The sequence below is a fragment of the Trachypithecus francoisi genome, unplaced genomic scaffold (assembly GCF_009764315.1).
Source record: "Trachypithecus francoisi isolate TF-2019V2 unplaced genomic scaffold, Tfra_2.0 Lachesis_group6, whole genome shotgun sequence".
Taxonomy (NCBI): domain Eukaryota; kingdom Metazoa; phylum Chordata; class Mammalia; order Primates; family Cercopithecidae; genus Trachypithecus; species Trachypithecus francoisi.
The window spans coordinates 24,875,791-24,893,943 of NW_022681471.1; the positions used below are offsets into that span (position 1 = coordinate 24,875,791).

At 37.1% G+C, this 18,153-nt stretch overlaps 1 protein-coding gene across 1 annotated transcript in view; it reads left to right on the forward strand.

The window, feature by feature from the left end:
* Window positions 1-18,153, forward strand: part of ADGRG4 (adhesion G protein-coupled receptor G4) — a 107,417-nt gene that overhangs the window by 10,116 nt on the left and 79,148 nt on the right. The window contains 1 exon segment of the mRNA XM_033201613.1: window positions 3,882-4,496. Coding sequence (XP_033057504.1) covers window positions 3,882-4,496 — 615 coding nt within the window.

The following is an 18,153-nucleotide window of genomic DNA, read 5'->3' on the forward strand; positions in this document are numbered from 1 at the left end:
TACTTTTATAATGGAAAAAACACCTAAAAAAAAAAGTAAGGAAGACAATAAATGTCATTTAAAATAAAAGGAAACAGTGGATAGAGGCGAAGAGACACAGAGGAGCCAAATCAAGAGAGAACACGCTTCAGGGGAGCAATCATGCAATTTGGACTTGAAAATTGCCAGGGAACAGATGGCAGCATCTAAGCAGACATCTGCAATGGATAGCGAAATCATATGCAAAGACACAAGTGGCCTTTGAAGCAGGCCCTTGAGAGGCACGGCAGAGAACGCTGCTTGCCTAGCCAAACAGAAGGGCAAAGCCCTTTTCCATCTTGTCACAGTCTGGCCTCCTCAGAGTCCTGCTAGAGGCCCAGAGGCTGCGGTGGGGCTCAGCTCAGGTGGGCTTCCATGTGTGAGGGTGCAAAAGAGGTTGTGGAGGAAGGAAGAGGCTTCTAATAGTGACCTAGGCAAACATTGCGACTGAAATTTACATGGGGTTTCACAGTTTATAAACATTCTCACACACATAATCTAAATGTTAGTTATGATTGCATCACCTTTTACCATGGCCCTATGAGGTAGGCAGTTATTATTCCCATCTTGCTATGGAAGAATGAGGCACGGAGAAGTGATATGAGCTATTTATTTAACTTTTATATAGTGCTCTCTATGTGCCAGACACTGTGCTGAGAGCTTTCACAGGCATCTGTTACCTACGTTCACACAGCTAGTAAGAGGCAGAACTGGGATTCAAATTTGGCTTTTTAGACTGCACTACACCACATTTCTGTTTATGTCTAAGCAGAATTTACCTATATCTGCAGAATCTTAAGTAAGGCCACAGTGATTCTATCTATCTATCTATCTATCTATCTATCTATCTATCTATTTATCAATCATCTTCCATCTGTTTACCTATCCAGTCATCCATACCTCTCTCCATCCATTCATCTATCTATCCATCCACCCATCCATCTTTATTTTTCTGATTATAAGTGTAATACATGATTTTTTAAAACACGCAAATATGCTGAAATAAGTAACATAGGAAGTAAAAAATTTCCCTAAATCTCACACCTAAAGTTAAGCATTCTTAACTGTTTAATATGTGCTCTTCCAGACTTTTTTCTCTGGGCATACTACCTGCGTATTTTTCTTTTATTTTTTAATAGGATAATACTGCACCTGCACTTAATGTAGCTCCCATTTCACACAATAGTAAGCCTTGAAAAACTCTCCATGACTATAGAGGCCTATCTTGTTTGTTTCACTATTCCATTGTATAGAGGTAGCAATTTTCCTAAATAGTCACTTATTGATAGACATACAGGTTTGTCAATTGTTCTTGATTATAAACAATGCTGCAATAAATATCATTGTACTCTCATCTTTGTCTATCTGCATATTTGTCTAAAATGAATTGGTAGAAATGAAATTGCTGGGTCAAAGGATACACACAATTATATACAATTAAGATTGCCATAGATAATGGCAAATTGCCCCTCAGAAAAAAAATACTTAATTGGCAATCCCATTAGCAGTGTGTAAGAGTGACTCATTTTCCCACAGGCTTGCCAACGCTGGATATTCTGTCTTCTAAAATTCTATCAACCAAGTAGGCAAAAATGGTGTCTCCTTATTGTTTTAATTTGTGCTTAAAAATAGTAAGGTGGCATCTTTTTATAGTATTGGCCTTTATATTTCTGCTTTTGTAAATTGCTTTTTCCCATCTTTTGTCAACTGGTTTTAAATTAGTATACTGCAGGCTGGGCATGGTGTCTCACACTTGTAATCCCAGCACTTTGGGAGACCGAGGTGGGAGGATTGCTTGAGCCCAGGAGTTCAAGACCAGACCAGCCTAGGCAACGTAGTGAGACATCGTCTCTAAAAAGAATTTAAAAATTTGCCAGGCGTGGTGGCATGCACCTGTGGTTCCAGCTAATTGGAAGGCTGAGGTGGGAGGATTGCTTGAACCTGGAAGGTCAAGGCTGCAGTGAACCATGTTCATGCCACTGCATTCCAACCTGGGCAAGAGACTGAGACCCCCTCTTAAAACAAAAAACCAAAAACTAAATTAGTATACTGCAGAGAGGAGAGGCCCTTGTAGACCATGTGAGATTATGATGCATTCTCTTTTAAGGTGCAACTAAGTCCTGGAGATTTATGCTTACCATAAAATGTATTTGACGTCATTTCGGAGGGCTGAACAGAAAGGCAGTTAACCAACAATAATTGAGACTTGGGTTTCATATCGCTTATTGTCTTGTGGGATCAACTCTTGATTTATTAGTCACATGAAAGATGATAAAGTAATATAATCACATAAGCCAGGGACAGAAATAAGCATTTGCTCATTCATCACTGGATAGTTCAGAAATAACTCCCTGGCAGGTGGATAGTATGAGTTCCTGCACATGCGAGTGTGTGATGCAGGTGAAATGTATATGAGTGTGTATGGGGGCAGCCATATCCATGTTATTGTTTGCTTTTGGAGAATGTCCACTAGAGGAATGGAGGGAGAGAATACTATATGGTCAGAGAATGTCTGGAAGCTTTTGTTTGGCGGCATCTCCCAGAAGCAGGGAAGTATTTACTTCCTGCTAGCCTCTGTAGTGCTCTGTTATGGCTGTCACTGTTTTAGAGTGGTGGTCCCAACATTACAACTCTAATTCAGGGACTGGTTACAATTCCAATTCTGCCACAAAGCTCTTTATCTTCTGGCTTAGGCTGTACTGGCACTGGAATTAGGTTGATAATTAGATAATCCTCAGATATTTACCTAGTAGACTGGGGGTGTAAGGTTTGTAGTGGTGATAGTATCATCATTCATCTGTAGCTTCTTGTGAGACAAAGGGCATATCCAATGTAAAGTTTCATAGATACTGCCAAATTACTTACCAAAAGACTGTACCCAATGGACACGTCCTTCAGCAATGTTTGACAAGGTTTTGCATATATCATCTCACTTAATCTTCAAATAATCTTGTAAAGTCATTAGGGAGAGGCTATTATCTGGCATAGACTGTAATGTGAATGGCAGCCCTTAAAGTTGAATGGGTATACAACGCTGTGGCCCCAAATCTCCATTTTACTGAAGCAAACATTGAGATATCAGGAGGATACGTTACTTGCTCAAAGTTCCACAGCTGATGAGTGTTAGGGCATGAATTTCAACCCAAGCTGTCTGACTCCAGAGCCAATGGTAACTGGAGTCTACGGCCATCTTGAAACCACTGCAGTGCCCTTGGTGAGGAGACAGAAGGAGGCCATCAGGATGCACTCAGGGCAGTGCCATGTCTTCCATTCCCGAGTACAAACAAGTCCCAGAGTTTCAGTATCGTCCAGCTGGTCGTTCTTCAGGCCTTTGTCAGTGCCTTTCAGTGAGAGAAGCAGTCCCCAGAGACAGAATAAATTAGATCATTTGGCTCAGGAAAAGACATTGGAGAAACAAATTGCTGTTGCACCATGAATACAATAAGGCAGTTAGGTGGGCGGAAATAGTTCTCTTTTGATTATATGAGTGAGGATTATGTGTAGCAAATTGAATTCCAAGCTGCCTTTTCGTTGGCCTCTTCCCCACCCTTTCACTAGCCATACACTTCTAACTGCCTCTCCAAGCTGTCCAGCTGGTATGTGCTCTGGGAACACTAATCTAACTTTTCATATTAGTCCAGGCAAAATATAATTAGGAAGAAATTCTTCTGCCAAAACAAAAATCACATGCTAATGTCAAATAGAGATGATTTTTTACATCTACTATTTTTGTTTATTTGGACCAGTATTGACTCACAATTATATTGTATAATCCAGATTTGACCATATTGCCAAATACAATAAAACAATTTTTAACAGAAATTTCATTTGTTTTCTCTTTCCCCTCCCCCAAATTTGGACAGATACACTTTCACTAAAAGGAAAAAAGCTGGATTTTTTTGGAAGAGGTGACACATATGTAAGCCTGATAGACACCATTCCTGAACTCAGCCGATTCACAGCATGCATTGATCTGGTATTCATGGATGACAACTCAAGGTATTGGATGGCCTTCTCCTATATTACAAATGACGCCCTCCTGGGCAGAGAAGACATAGACCTTGGACTTGCAGGAGACCATCAGCAGCTAATACTATACAAATTGGGAAAGACCTTTTCTATCCGTCACCACCTGGCTTCATTTCAATGGCATACAATATGCTTGATATGGGATGGTGTGAAGGGCAGATTAGAACTCTTCCTGAATAAAAAAAGGATACTGGAAGTAATGGATCAACCACACAACCTGACACCTCATGGGACTCTGTTCCTAGGGCACTTTCTCAAGAATGGGAGCAGCGAGGTTAAAAGCATGATGCATAGCTTTCCTGGCAGCTTGTACTACTTTCAACTCTGGGACCACATCCTGGATAACGAAGAGTTTATGAAGTGTTTAGATGGAAATGTAGTTAGTTGGGAAGAAGACGTTTGGCTTGTCAACAAGATCATCCCAACTGTTGACAGGACACTGCGCTGCTGTGAGTAACTTATCAACTTTTTTCCTTAGCAAGGGTAGTGTTGATGCAGTACTCCTCTGCTCGCAGTGGCCCCAGCTTGCTAGTTTTGTCATCACTTTTTAATAAGGAGCACATATTGTTTTCTTTTATCTTTATTTTGATATGATTTCAAACTTATAGAAAGATTGGAAGAATAGGATAGAAGAACACACACACACACACACACACACACACACACACCCCACTTATTTGTTTCTAAGTCATTTGAGAGTAAGTTGCAGGCAAAATTCTTGTTACCCCTAAATATCTCAGTGTGAATTTCCTAAGAATAAGGAATTCTCTTACTTAACCACTTTATAATGATCAAAATCAGAAAATTTGATGTTGATACAATACTAATATCTAATTCACATTTCACATTCATATTTAGCCAATTATCCTAGTAATTTCCTTTATAACTATTTTTTGCTTGCCCCAGGATCCGACTCAGGATCACACATTACATTTAGTTGTCATGTCTCTTTAGACTACTTTGGAATAGATTCTCTGCCTTTCCTTGTCTTTCATGACCTAGACATTTTTAGCATACAGTCCAGTTACTTTGTCTCTCAATTTATGTTTGTCTAATAGTTCCTCATAATTAGATTCAGGCTATGAATTTTTGGTAAGAATACCACAGAAATGATGTTATATTCTTCTCAGTGCATCACATCAGTAGACACATGGTGACAATTTGTCTCATTATTCATAATAACTTTGATCACATGATTTCGGTGATCTCTGTCAGATTTCTCTACCATAAAGTTATTATTTTTTCCTTTGTAATTGTTGAGTAATTTCTGGGGAGATATTTGGAGGTTAAATATCCCCTTCTTAACATAATTTCACCCAATAGGTTTTACATCTATTCATGATTCTTGCCTGATTCACTAATCACTATGATGTTTGCAAAATAATGATTTTTAAAATTCCATTTCTTTACATTTATTAGTTTGCATTCTACTGTAAGAAAGAGCTTTTTCTTCTTCCATAGTTATGTGTTTATTTATTTAAGACAAAGGGTCTCACTCAGTTGCCCAGGCTAGAGTGAAGTGGCATGATCATAGCTCACTGTAACCTCTAACTTCTGGGTGGGCTCAAGTGATTTTCCTGCCTCAGCCTCCCAAAGTGCTGGGATAACATTTGTAAGCCACCACACCCAACCTTATTTATGTGTTTATTTATTTGAACATGAACTCACAGATTCTTATTTTATTCAATGGGTTGCAATCTGTTACTATCATTTATTTTGATGTTCAAATTGTTCCAGCGCTGGTCAGTGAGAGTTCTTCAGTCTGGTTCTTGTGTCCTTTTGACACGTTCCCCATCATTCTTTGAGCATTTTCTTACTCTCTGGCACAATAAGATGTTCCAGGCTCTTCTTGTACGTTTTCTGCTCAGCCCAAGGAGCCATCATTTTACTAAGGCATCCCTGTTCCTTTTAGTGGGGAATGGTATTTATAAACCAATTTACTTTTTCTTCTGAGAGCAATTATGATATTGGAGAACTGTTTGGAATGAAGTTCTTGTAAGGAAACTGGCTTCTTGGAATTGCACCTGTATTTGTCTCCTCTCGAGTTTGGGGAAGGAAGGATGAGATTGCTTTTCTCTACATAATCCCACTCTGCTCTCAAATCCAGTCCTCTCCACTATCAGCAGCAGCATGGGTAGTCAGCGATAATAGCATCAAGACAAGATTTTTTTGCATTTCCCGAAATATTCACTTATTCTTGAAGGAGTATTGTTGGCTGTTCTTATGGTTTTTTTTTCTTTCCAGGAGGAAGCTGTTAGGAAAGGAATAGGGGCTAGATCCATGCCTAAAAGGGCTCTCTCAGACTAAGGGCATATGTTTTCACCAACAGTCTGGATGCTGTTTGAGTTAACAGCAGAGGCATATTCCAGGGGATTTCTGTTTCTCTGAGATTAGACCAATGCAAAGGAACAGGAAAGCTATTCCTTTGTGCTACTACCCAAAGGTATTTGGTTTTTCTCTTTTCTGAGGCCTTAAAAATAAAAGAGAATATTCCTAGCTGGCTCTGATTACAAAACTGAGCTACAGACTAGTAGATTAAGCCTGAACAGCTCACCCAAAGCAGTTAAAAGTAACTTTATTTTTGATCTAAGGAACCAGAAGTATGGCCTTATATCCATGTGCTCAGCAGTGGTCTTTTAAAACCAAATCTGGCCAGTTAATGGCCATGAGTTTTCCTACCACTTTGTGAGCAGATAGCTAAATCTAACTGCTGTGTTAAAGTACTAGACAACCCTCTTTTATTTTGTTCTTTTGTACACTTTTTAAAAATTTTTATTTATATTTATTTATTTTGTTTTTTGAGACGGAGTCTTGCTGCAACACCCAGGCTGGAGTGTAATGGTGCCATCTCATCTCACTGCAACTTCTGCTTCCCGGGTTCAAGTGATTCTCCTACCTCAGCCTCCCGAGTAGCTGGGACTACAGGCACGTGCCACCATGCCTGGCTAATTTTTGTGTTTTTAGTAGAGACAGGGTTTCACCGTATTGGCCAGGCTGGTCTCGAACTCCTGACCTCAAGTGGTCTGCCTGCCTCGCCCTCCCAGAGTGTTGGGATTACAGGCGTGAGCCACTGCACCGGCCTCTTTCATACACTTTTTAACGGACGACCATCCTCTGGGTCTGATTGAATCATGGTGGGCATAATGCACAATCTACCATAAGAAACAAGGAAATTATCACCTCAAACAAACAAAAAAGGTAGTAAATGTTCCTCTACTATTCAGATCTCTTTGAGTGTTCTTTCCAAACCTTGGACCAGGAGTTTCTAATCTGGGGGCCAGAATGGCCTTGAAGGAGTTGACAAAGCCCCTGAAATTACAACACCCTAAAAATACAGGGCAGATTTTTTTTCAGAGGGTGCAGTCTATAGTTTCTATCACATGCTAACATATTATGGTAATTGGTGCCTTTTACTAAGTTCTTACCGTGTGCCAGGCATTTTATAGAGGAGGAAATAGGGGCCCAGAGAGGTTGCGTAAATTGCCTAATGTCACCAATCAAATAAGTAGTATAGCTGGGGTTTGAACAGACTGGTCTGGTTGCAAAGCACATGTTCTTTTCACTTCCCACCATACAGGACTATCTCAAGTGAGCCTGTGGCCCCCAAAATGTTATGCTATATTACTATGTCTTAGAAGCTTCCTTTGGAGGTAATGGCTGGTCTGATAATTCACCTGGGGAAATTAGGCTACCAGCTGCAGTCATTGCCTGCCTTACCACTGAAGGATCTGTAAAATACCACAGAATTTCACCTATTTCGATTTTGGCTGTATGACATCTGGGACAAAGGGGGCAATATATGAATAAATATGAGTGATTGCAACATGTCTAGCTTCAGTTTTTGCCTAATAAATTGAAATTTATGGCCCATAAAAGGATTATGACCTTTAAAAAATAAGTTTTAATGAGCACATTGCTAGGTTACAAATCTCAATAAATCTATTTACACATAAATTATATATATATATTATATATTCATGAGAACAAGGCTTTTGGGGAACATTGCCTGAAAAACATGAACCCTACCTGGGTTTAATAAACAAGTATTCACTATAGTTGGAAATGTCTTGGAATATTAAACAACATGGTGGTAAATAATAACAGTGAAATTTCTAGTCATCAGAAATTTAGCTTTCAAGTAGTTTTTAAGCATCTTTTCCTTATTTTTAAAAATTACAAATGTAATACATGTGTTGTGAATAAAATATATTTAGACAATACAAAAGCACATGAAATATCAAGTAAAACCTACCCTTCGCTATCCTCTTCACAGAGGTGTCTGTTAAAAAATTTTTTTCCGTGGGTTTATAATAAGTGTGTGCGTGTATGTGCATGAGTGTATACAGTTTTAAAATCAAAAATAATATATACATACATGTTGTTCTGCAACTTGGTTTATTTTAACTTAATACTGTCATGGACAGACACATAAGTATATTTAGAGCTGTTTTTAGGGCCACATATATTCCATGTAACATAATTTACATGTAACATAATTTATTTAACTCATCATTGATGGCCATTTAAGTTGCTTTCAATTTTTTGCAATTACAAATAATGCTACGGTAAATTTCCTCATACATACCTCTTGGTACATTTAGGTTTGCAATTTTATAGGACACATTCCTAAGGGTAGAATTTCTCAGTAAAAGCCTATAAGCTGTTACAATTTAAATAGATTTATAATTTTTACTAGTTATTTTATTAATGTAACTATTTATTAAAATTAATTGATCTCTTAAGGTAAAATTACTAGATATATACAGTAAAAGATTTTAAAATACATGAAAGTATAAATCTAAAGTCTCCTTTCACTTCAGTCTTTTACTCTATGTGTCTCTCCCCAAAAGCAATGATTGTTAACAATTTCTTATATATCCTTGCAGAAAAAATGTAAAACTTGAATTTACATGTAAATTTTTTTTCTTTTTTGCAGTTGGGTTCATCATTATATGCATCCTTTTCTGCATCTTTTTAAAACTTAATAATATTTTTGGAGGCATTTTCATATCAGAAAATACAGAGCTATCTGATTCTTTTTGGGGGAGGCTGCTGAATAGTATGAAAGAAAAGGGGTATGCTATAATTTATTCAACAAGCTCTGTTTGAAGGACTTTTAAGTTGTTTCTTGTTTCTAGCTATGACAAAAGTCTACAGGGCTTTTAAAAGTAATGGGTGGTGACAGAAATATCTTGAAGCAACCATAAATAAATTATCACAAGCTAAAGTTCCTTTCAACGTATGGCAAGCATAATTTCCTAATCTCAACTCAGACACATGATCAAACAAAGGAATTTTTTTGACCTGTGAATGTGTGAAGAGAGTCTTCCAAAGACATGCAGATTAAATTCCTCTTAGTTCTACATTTAAGAAATCCCTTCTATTGAGAAGAATGAAATAACTTGAATTGAGTTCATCCTGGGAAATCTACAGTGTATCAAAGCATAGCATCCCTGTATCTGCAGGGTCATTGATTTGCTGAGGTTTGTTCATTGTTCTAATGCTCCAGCTTCTTTGAATTACTTTATGAATTGACTATTCTTAAAATATGCAGAGATGGATTATATGGTCTATGTCCTTTATAAAGGCCTTTGTTTGGCTCACTATTAATTCCTCTATCCAATTATCAGCTCTGATAGGAAAGGTTCCATGGGGATGGGCTCTACTAGCTAAAAGGCAATTTGGTCTTGTCCTTGTACATCAATTCTCTGTGCTACCCTCGTTTCTCATCACGAAAGGTAAGCATGAGCTGTTGGTAGTTCACTCAAAGCCTTCTTATTTGTATTCTCCTTCACAGGATGACATTCTCCTATAGACTCAGAGATAGAGGCTCTAGCCTGTCTTTCTATTGCAGCATTCGTTTTTCATGCTTTTGCCTGGAAACTGAATGCAGACACCACTTTGAAAAAAAAAAAAAAAGTTTCCTTTTCACCTTAAAGATACTCATTTCATATTTTTTCTACCCCACAGGCAGATCTGTCTGTGGCAGTTTCTGGTCACCATTATCTCTCACAAATCTAATCAACATGCTGAATCATATTTATAGAGGTCCTGATTGAAAGAAAAACCAGATGTGATATGTGGGCTAGAACGACACATAGATTTAATATGAGGTGATATGCCCAAATCACAACCAGAATTTGGTACCTTAGAAAATGTTCTACTTAACATTCTGTTGGCAGGTACATCTGCAACAAAATGCCTCATAAATATTCAGCTACTCTATACCTCTGTTCTCCAGCTCCCAATGATTACAATAATACAATTTTGTGTAGAGTGAAAGAGCAAATGGCAATTAAGCCCACAGACCCCTGTGAATTAGCATGGATTATCTCCACTTTAAAATACAGCAAGGCTTATGCAAATTATTTGTGCAAGTGATCACTTGTTCACAAACAGGAACAAAGTGAATATGGCGAATCATGTTTGTGAGCTCTCCAAAGATGGAGGCCTGACCTCACGGCTTCTGTTCAATGTGAATAGATGGCACAGTACCGGCTGTTGCATTTGACCTTTTTTTTTTTTTTTTGAGATAAGGTCTCACTCTGCCGCCCAGGATGTAGTGCAGCGGTGCGATCAGAACTCACTGCAGCCTTGACCTCCTGGGCTCGAACTATCCCCCTGCTTCAGCCCCCCAGCTCCCGCCCCACCGAGTAGCTAGGACTACAGACATGTACCGCCATACCTGGCTAATTTTTATTTATTTATTCATTTATTCTATCTTATTTTATGTTTTTGGTAGAGACGGGATCTTGCTGTGTTGCCTAGGCTGGGCATCTGCTTTTTCTTAACTGAATTTTTTATTGAGAGATAATTGTAGATTCACATGCAGTTGGAAATTCTTGTACACTTTGTCTAGTTTCCTCTAATGGTGACATTTTGCAAAGCTATAGTATAACAAACAGAACATTGACGTTGATACAACCCACCAATCCTATTCAGATTTCTCTGGTTTTTCTTATATTCATTTATGTCTGTGTATTAAGTTCTATACAATTTTATCACCTGGGTAAACTTGTGTATCTACCGGCATACTGATGCTGAACAGTTCTAATACTAGTAGGATCCCTCATGCTGACCTTTTATAACCACACCCATTTCCTTCCCACCCTTTCCCCCTACCCTGCTTCATACGTAACCCCTGACAACACGAATCTGTTCCCCATTTCTAAAATTGTGTCATTTCAACAATATTATATAAATGGAATCACACAGTATGTAAACTTTTAGCATTGCCTTTTTTTTTTTTAAACTCAGCATAATTCTCTGAAGAGCCATCCGGGTTGTTGAGTGTGTTCATAGTTTACTCATTTTCATTGCTGAGTAGTATTCCATGGTATGGATATGTTACAGTTTATTCAATTATTCACCTGTTGAAAGACATTTGGGCTGATTCCAACTTTTTGCTGTTATAAAAAATAACCCTGCTATGGATATCTGTGTACAGGTTTTTTTGGTGTGTGTGTGAACGTAAGTTTTTATTTCTCTGGGAAAAATGCCATGGCTTGGCTGTATGGTAGTTGCATGTTTAGAATTTTTCTTAATTTAAAAATAATTAAATCTCTGTGGGTACATATTAGGTGTACATATTTGTGTGGTATATGAGAAGTTTTGACACAGGCATGGAATGTGAAATAGTCATATCATGGTACCCATCCCCTCAAGTATTTATCCTTTGTGTTATAAACAATCCAATTATACTCTTTTAGTTATTTTTAAATGTACAATTAAGTTATTATTAACTATAGTCACCCTGTTGTGCAGTCTAACAGTAGGTCTTACTCTTTCTAACTTTTTTTTTGTTCACATTAATCCCCTCCTCCCCCTCCCCCAAGGCCCCTCTACCCTTCCCAGCCTCTGGTAACCATCCTTCTACTCTCTATATCCATGAGTTCAATTGTTTTGATTTTTGTAGCCCACAAACAAATGAGAACATGCCATGTTTGTTTTTCTGTGCCTGGCTTATTTCACTCAACATAATGACTCCCAGTTCCATCCATGTCGTTGCAAATGACTGAATCTCATTTTTTGTGGCTGAATAGTACTCCGTTGTGTATATGTACCACATATTCTTTATCTGTTCATCGTTGATGGACACTTAGGTTGTTTCCAAATCTTAGCTATTGTGAACAGTGCTGCAATAAATATGCGAATGCAGATATCGCTTTGAAATACTTATTTCCTCTCTTTTGGGTATATACCCAGCAGTGGGGTTGCTGGATCATATGGTAGCTCTATTTTTAGTTTTTTGAGGAACCTCCAAACTGTTTGCACATTTAGCTTTATAAGAAACTGTCAGACTGTTTACAAACTGTCATACTGTTTTACAAAACTGTTTTACAGTTTTACAAAGTAGCTCTATCACTTTATATTCCACCAGCAATGTATAAGGGATCTAGTTTCTCAGCATCCTTGCCAGCATTTGGTGTTGCCACTGTTTTTCATTTTAGTCATTCTTGTAAATTTGTAGTGATATCTTATTGTGTTTTCAATTTGCATTTCCCTGATGCTTCATGACGTTGAACATTTTTTCCTGTGCTTATGTGTCATCTTCATGTCTTCATCAGTGAAATGTCTGTTCATGTCTTTTGCCATTTTTAAAAAACTGTGTTGTTTGTTCATTTTATTGTTGAGTTTTGAAAGTTAAAAATTGTATTCTATTTTTTTGTTGGGTATATCTTTTGCAAATATGTCCTTCTAGTCTGTAGATTTTTAAAAATTTATTTATTTATTTATTTATTTGAGACGGAGTCTTGCTCCATCACCCAGGCTGGAGTGCACTAGCATGATCTCAGCTCACTGCAACCTCCACCTCCTGGATTCAAGTGTTTCATGTGCCTCAGCCTCCTGAGTAGCTGGGACTACAGGTACATGCCACCACGCCTGGCTAATTTTTGTATTTTGAGTAGAGATGAGGTTTCACCATGCTGGCCAGGCTGGTTTTGAACTCCTGACCTCAAATGATCCACCTGCCTTGGCCTCTCAAAGTGCTAGGATTGAGGCATGAGCCACCACACTCAGTCTAAAAATTCATTTATATGGGCTTTCACAGAACAAAAGCTTTTAATTTTGTTAAAGTCTAGTTTATTAATTAATTTTTTTAATGAGTCATGCTTTTGGTGTTCAAGTTTAAGAACTCCTTGCTTAGCCCTAGATCCCAAAGATTTTCTCCTATATTTTTTCTAAATATTCCATAGCTTTGTACTTTACATTTAAGTCTGTGGTCCATTCTGAGTCAATTTTTGCATAAGATGTGTGAGGTGTAGGTTGAGGTTCATTTTCTTTCTTTCTGGTTTTTTTTTTTTTTTTTTTTGGTCTATTGATGTCCGATTGCTTCAGTATTATTTGTTGAAAAGGTTATCCTTGCTTTATTGAGTTGATTTTGTACCTTTGTCAAAAATCAGTTGAGCATATATATATGTCTATTTCTGAGTTTTCTATCTGTTCCAATCATCTATATATCTATCCCTCTGCCAATACCACACTATCTTGATTGCTGTAACTTTACATCAAGCCTTAATATTGGGTAGAGTGATTCCTCTAACCTTATTCTTCTTTTCAAAATTTGGTTTAGTTATTTTAGGGATTGTGCATTTCCATAAAAATTTTAGACTAAGCTTGTCTGTTTGCATATAACCTTGATGGAATATTGGCAGGAATTGGATTATATCTGTATATCAATTTGAAGAGAACTGACGTCTTTACTATGTTGAATCCTCCAATCCATGAACACAGCATCCCTCTCCATTTTTTGGGGTTTTCCTTGATTTCTTTCATTAGCATTTTGTGATTTTCAGCATACATATGCTTTGTTAAGTGTATACCTAAGTATTTCATTTTCATTGGAGCAATTGTGAAATAGCATTGTGCTTTTGATTTCAGTTTCTGCGTGTTCATTTTTAGGACATAGAAATGTGATTGCTTTTTGTGTGTTGATTTTGTATTCTGAACTGATTTATAAGTTCTGGTAAATTTTTTTTCTTGAAGATTCCTTGAGATTTTGTATCTGGACTACTGCATAATCCGCAATGTCTTCATTTTTTTTTTTTTTTTTTTTTTTTTTTGCCTTGTTGGAGTGCCTCTAACTTCCAGTACCACGTTGAATCATACTGGTGAGAGTGGACATCCTTGCCTTGTTCCTGATCTTAGCTGGAAAACATTCAATCTTTCACCATTACAGTTGATGTTAGCTCTAGGTTTCTTGATGATGCCCTTTACCATGTTGTTAAAAATCCCCTCTATTCTTAACTTGCCCAGAGATTGTATTGTGAAGGATATGAGTTTTGGTCAAATGCCTTTTTTTGGATCAGTTGATATGATTTTTCTTCTTTATCTTGTTGATATTGTGGGTTATGCTGATAGATTTTCAAAGGTTTAGCCAGCTTTGCATATTTGGAATAGATCCCACTTGGTCGTGGTATATAATTATTTTTATACATTGTTTCATTTAGTTTGCTCATATATTGTTGAGGATTTTTGTATTTAATTTCAGGAGAGATATTGGTCTGTAGTTTCTTTTTTTTACTGTCTCTGTCTGATTTCAGTATCAGGATGACACTGGCCTCATAAAATGTGTTGGAAAGCGTTTGTTCCTCTTTTCTGGAAGAGATTCTATAAAATTGGTGTTAATTCTTCCTTGGCAGTAAACTCCATTGAAATCATCTGGACCTGGAGATTCTTTTGTGAAGGCTTTTAAATTACTAGTTCAATTTCTTTAATAGCTATAGGGCTATTCATATTGTCCATTTCCTCTTGATGGCGCTTTGGTAATTTATGGGGTTTTGAGGAGTTGTCTATTTCTTCTAACTTGTTGAATTTGTGAACATAAAGTTATTCATAATACTCTCTTATTATCTTTTTAATTGCTGCAGAATGAGTAGTGATATTCTCTGTTTCATTTATGATATTGGTGACTGACTTGTGCTTTTCTCTTTTTACTTTTATCAGTCTTGCTATAAGTTTATCAATTTTATTGACTTTAAAAAATCATCTTTGTTCCATTGATTTTTCTCTATTGTTTTCTTATTTTTAATTTCATTGAGTTCTTTTATGGTCTTGATTATTTTTTCTTCTGCCTGCTTTGGATTTATCTTGGGATTTTTTTTTTAGACTCTTGAGGTGGGAGCTGAGATTATTGTTTTGAGATCTTTCCTTTTTTTAAAGGTATGCATTTAGTGCTATAATCTTCCCTCTCAGCACTGTTTTAGTTGCATCTCCCAAATTTTTTAAATTAAATTTAATTTGATTAAAATAATTTTATTTAATTCAATGTTTAAAATTTTTTTTTTTTTCTTAAAATGTCTTCTTTGATTCATGGGTTATGCAGAAGTGTGTTGTTTAGAACTTTTCTATGGTCTTTCTGTAATTGGTTTCTAGCTTGATTTCATAATAATCAGAGAAAGCAGTCTTATAAATTCAGTTCTTTTAAATGAGGTTTGTTTTATGGCCCTGTATATGGTCATGTTGGTGAATGTTTCATGAGTGCTTCAAAAATATATATATTCTGCCACTGTTGACTGGAGTGCTCTATGTCAACTAAAGTCTGTTGATTGTGTTGTTCAGAACTTCTATACACCTGTTGATTTTCTGTTTAGTAGCTTTATCACTTGTTGAGACAGGAGTATTAAAATTCCTAACTATAATTATGGATTTACTATTTTTCCTTTCAGCTCCATCAGTTTAGCTTCATGTATTTTGAGACTCTGTTGTTTGATATGTATGCATTTAGGATCACCATGTCTTCCTGGTGGAGCAATGTATTTAGTATTATGTAGTGTCTTTTCTTGAGTCCAGTAATTTTCCTTGCTCTGTACTCTAGTGAATATTATTATAGCCATTTTTACTTTCCTTAAACTTACTGCTTGCATGGAATAATTTTTCCATTCTTCTACTTTCAATCTACCTATATGATGATATTCGAAGTATATTCTTTTGTAAACAGCAACCTATGGGTTACTTGAGCATACTTGATTTATTTATGGGGTTTTGAGTTTTTCTTTGTATGGTTTTTCTAGTGGTTGGTCTTGGTATTACAATATCCATTTTGGTCCTTTGACCTTCCTCACTGTTCAGATATTTTTTGAGAAGGGATCTCGCTCTGTCATCCAGACTGGAGAGCAGTGGAGTGCAGTGGCATGATCACAGCTCACTGCAACCTCAAACTCCTGGGCTCAAGCAATCCTCCTGTCTCAGTTTCCCAAGTAGCTGCACCACCACACCCAGCTATTTTTTTTTTTTTTAATTTTTGGTAGAGTTAGGGTCTCACTTTGTTGCCCAGGTTGGTCTTGAACTCCTGGCTTCAAGCAATCCTCCTGCTTTGACCTCCCAAAGTTCTGAGATTACAGGCAAGAGCTGCCATATCCAGCCACTTTTTAATTTTGTTGTTTTAAATATCAGATGATGTTACAATTTTTGTCTCAATCATCAAATATGATTTATAAAGCTCATGAGGAAAAGGATCATCTATTTCATGTACTCATATTTTTGGTCTTTCCTTTGCTCAATTTTTCTTTCTGATTCTCCAAGATTCTTTAAAAAAAATTCTTTCTGTTTGAAGTAATTCCTTTAGCTAATCTTTTTTTTTTTTGAGACGGTGTCTTGCTCTGTCACCCAGGCTGGAGTGCAGTGGCAGGATCTCAGCTCACTGCAAGCTCCGCCTCCCGGGTTTATGCCATTCTCCTGCCTCAGCCTCCAGAGTAGCTGGGACTACAGGCGCCCGCCACCTCGCCCGGCTAGTTTTTTGTATTTTTTAGTAGAGATGGGGTTTCACCGTGTTAGCCAGGATGGTCTCGATCTCCTGACCTTGTGATCCGCCCGTCTCGGTCTCCCAAAGTGCTGGGACTACAGGCTTGAGCCACCACGCCCGGCCTAGCTAATCTTTTAAAGATAGGTCTGCTAGTGACAGGTATCTTAATTTTCCTTTATCAGAAAATGTTTTCATTTCCGTTTTATTCCTGTAAGATAGCTTTGCTGGATATAGAATTCATGGTTAACAATGCTTTTGTATCAGCTTTTGAAAAATATTATGACAGCTTCTTCTGGTCTCCTTAGTTCTGAATGAGAAATCTGTCATTTAAGTTGTTGCTCTTTTATAAGTAATGTTTGTTTCTTTCTGTCTACTTTCAAAATATTTTGTCTTTTAGTTTTCAAAAGTTCAATTATGATGTGCCTTGCCACAGATTTCTTTGGTTTTTATCCTTCTTGGAATTTGTTTAGCTTTTGGAATCTCTAGGTTTGTGTCTTTTGTCAAATTTGGGAAGCTTTTAGCCTTTATTTATTTTTTTTAATATACGTTCAGCCCCATTGTCTTTCTCCTCTCTTTTAAGGCTATGGTAATATGAATGTTGGATATTTTGTTATTGTTCCACAGGTCCTTGAGGCTATCTTCATTTTTCTTTTCAATGCACTTTCTCTATTGTTTAGATCAGGTGAATTCTATTATTTTATCATTATGTTTACCTGTTCTATCTTCTGTCATCTCTACTCTACTATTAAGTCCATCCAGTTGGTCTTAAAAATTTGCTTTTGTATTCTTTCATTCTATAATTTCCATTTGGTTCCTTTTTGTTTTTGTTTTTCAATACAGAGTCTCGTTTTGTCACCCAGGCTGGAGTGCAGTGGCGTGATCTCGGCTCACTGGAACCTCCGTCTCCCGGGTTCAAGGGATTCTTGTGCCTCAGCCACCTAAGTATCTGGCATCCACCACCATGTCTGCCTAATTTTTGTATTTTTAGTAGAAATGGGGTTTCATCATATTGGCCAAGCTGATCTCAAACTCCTGGATCCATCTGCCTTTCCTCCCAAAGTGATCCATCTGCCTTTCCTCCCAAGTGCTGGGATTACAGGCATGAGTCACCGTGCCTGGTCCCATTTTATTTTTTTCCAAATAATTTCAAAAATTTTAAGTTCAGGATTTTCAGGTTTGTTACCTAGGTAAATGTATGCCATGGTGGTTTGCTGCACCTATGAACCCATCACCTTGATTCTTTCTTAACAATTTTTATTTCTTTTCTGAGATTCTTTTTTTTTTCCATTTCAAGAGAATTTGTAATTGCTTACAGAATTATTTATATGATGATTGCTTTAATATCATTGTCAGATAATTCC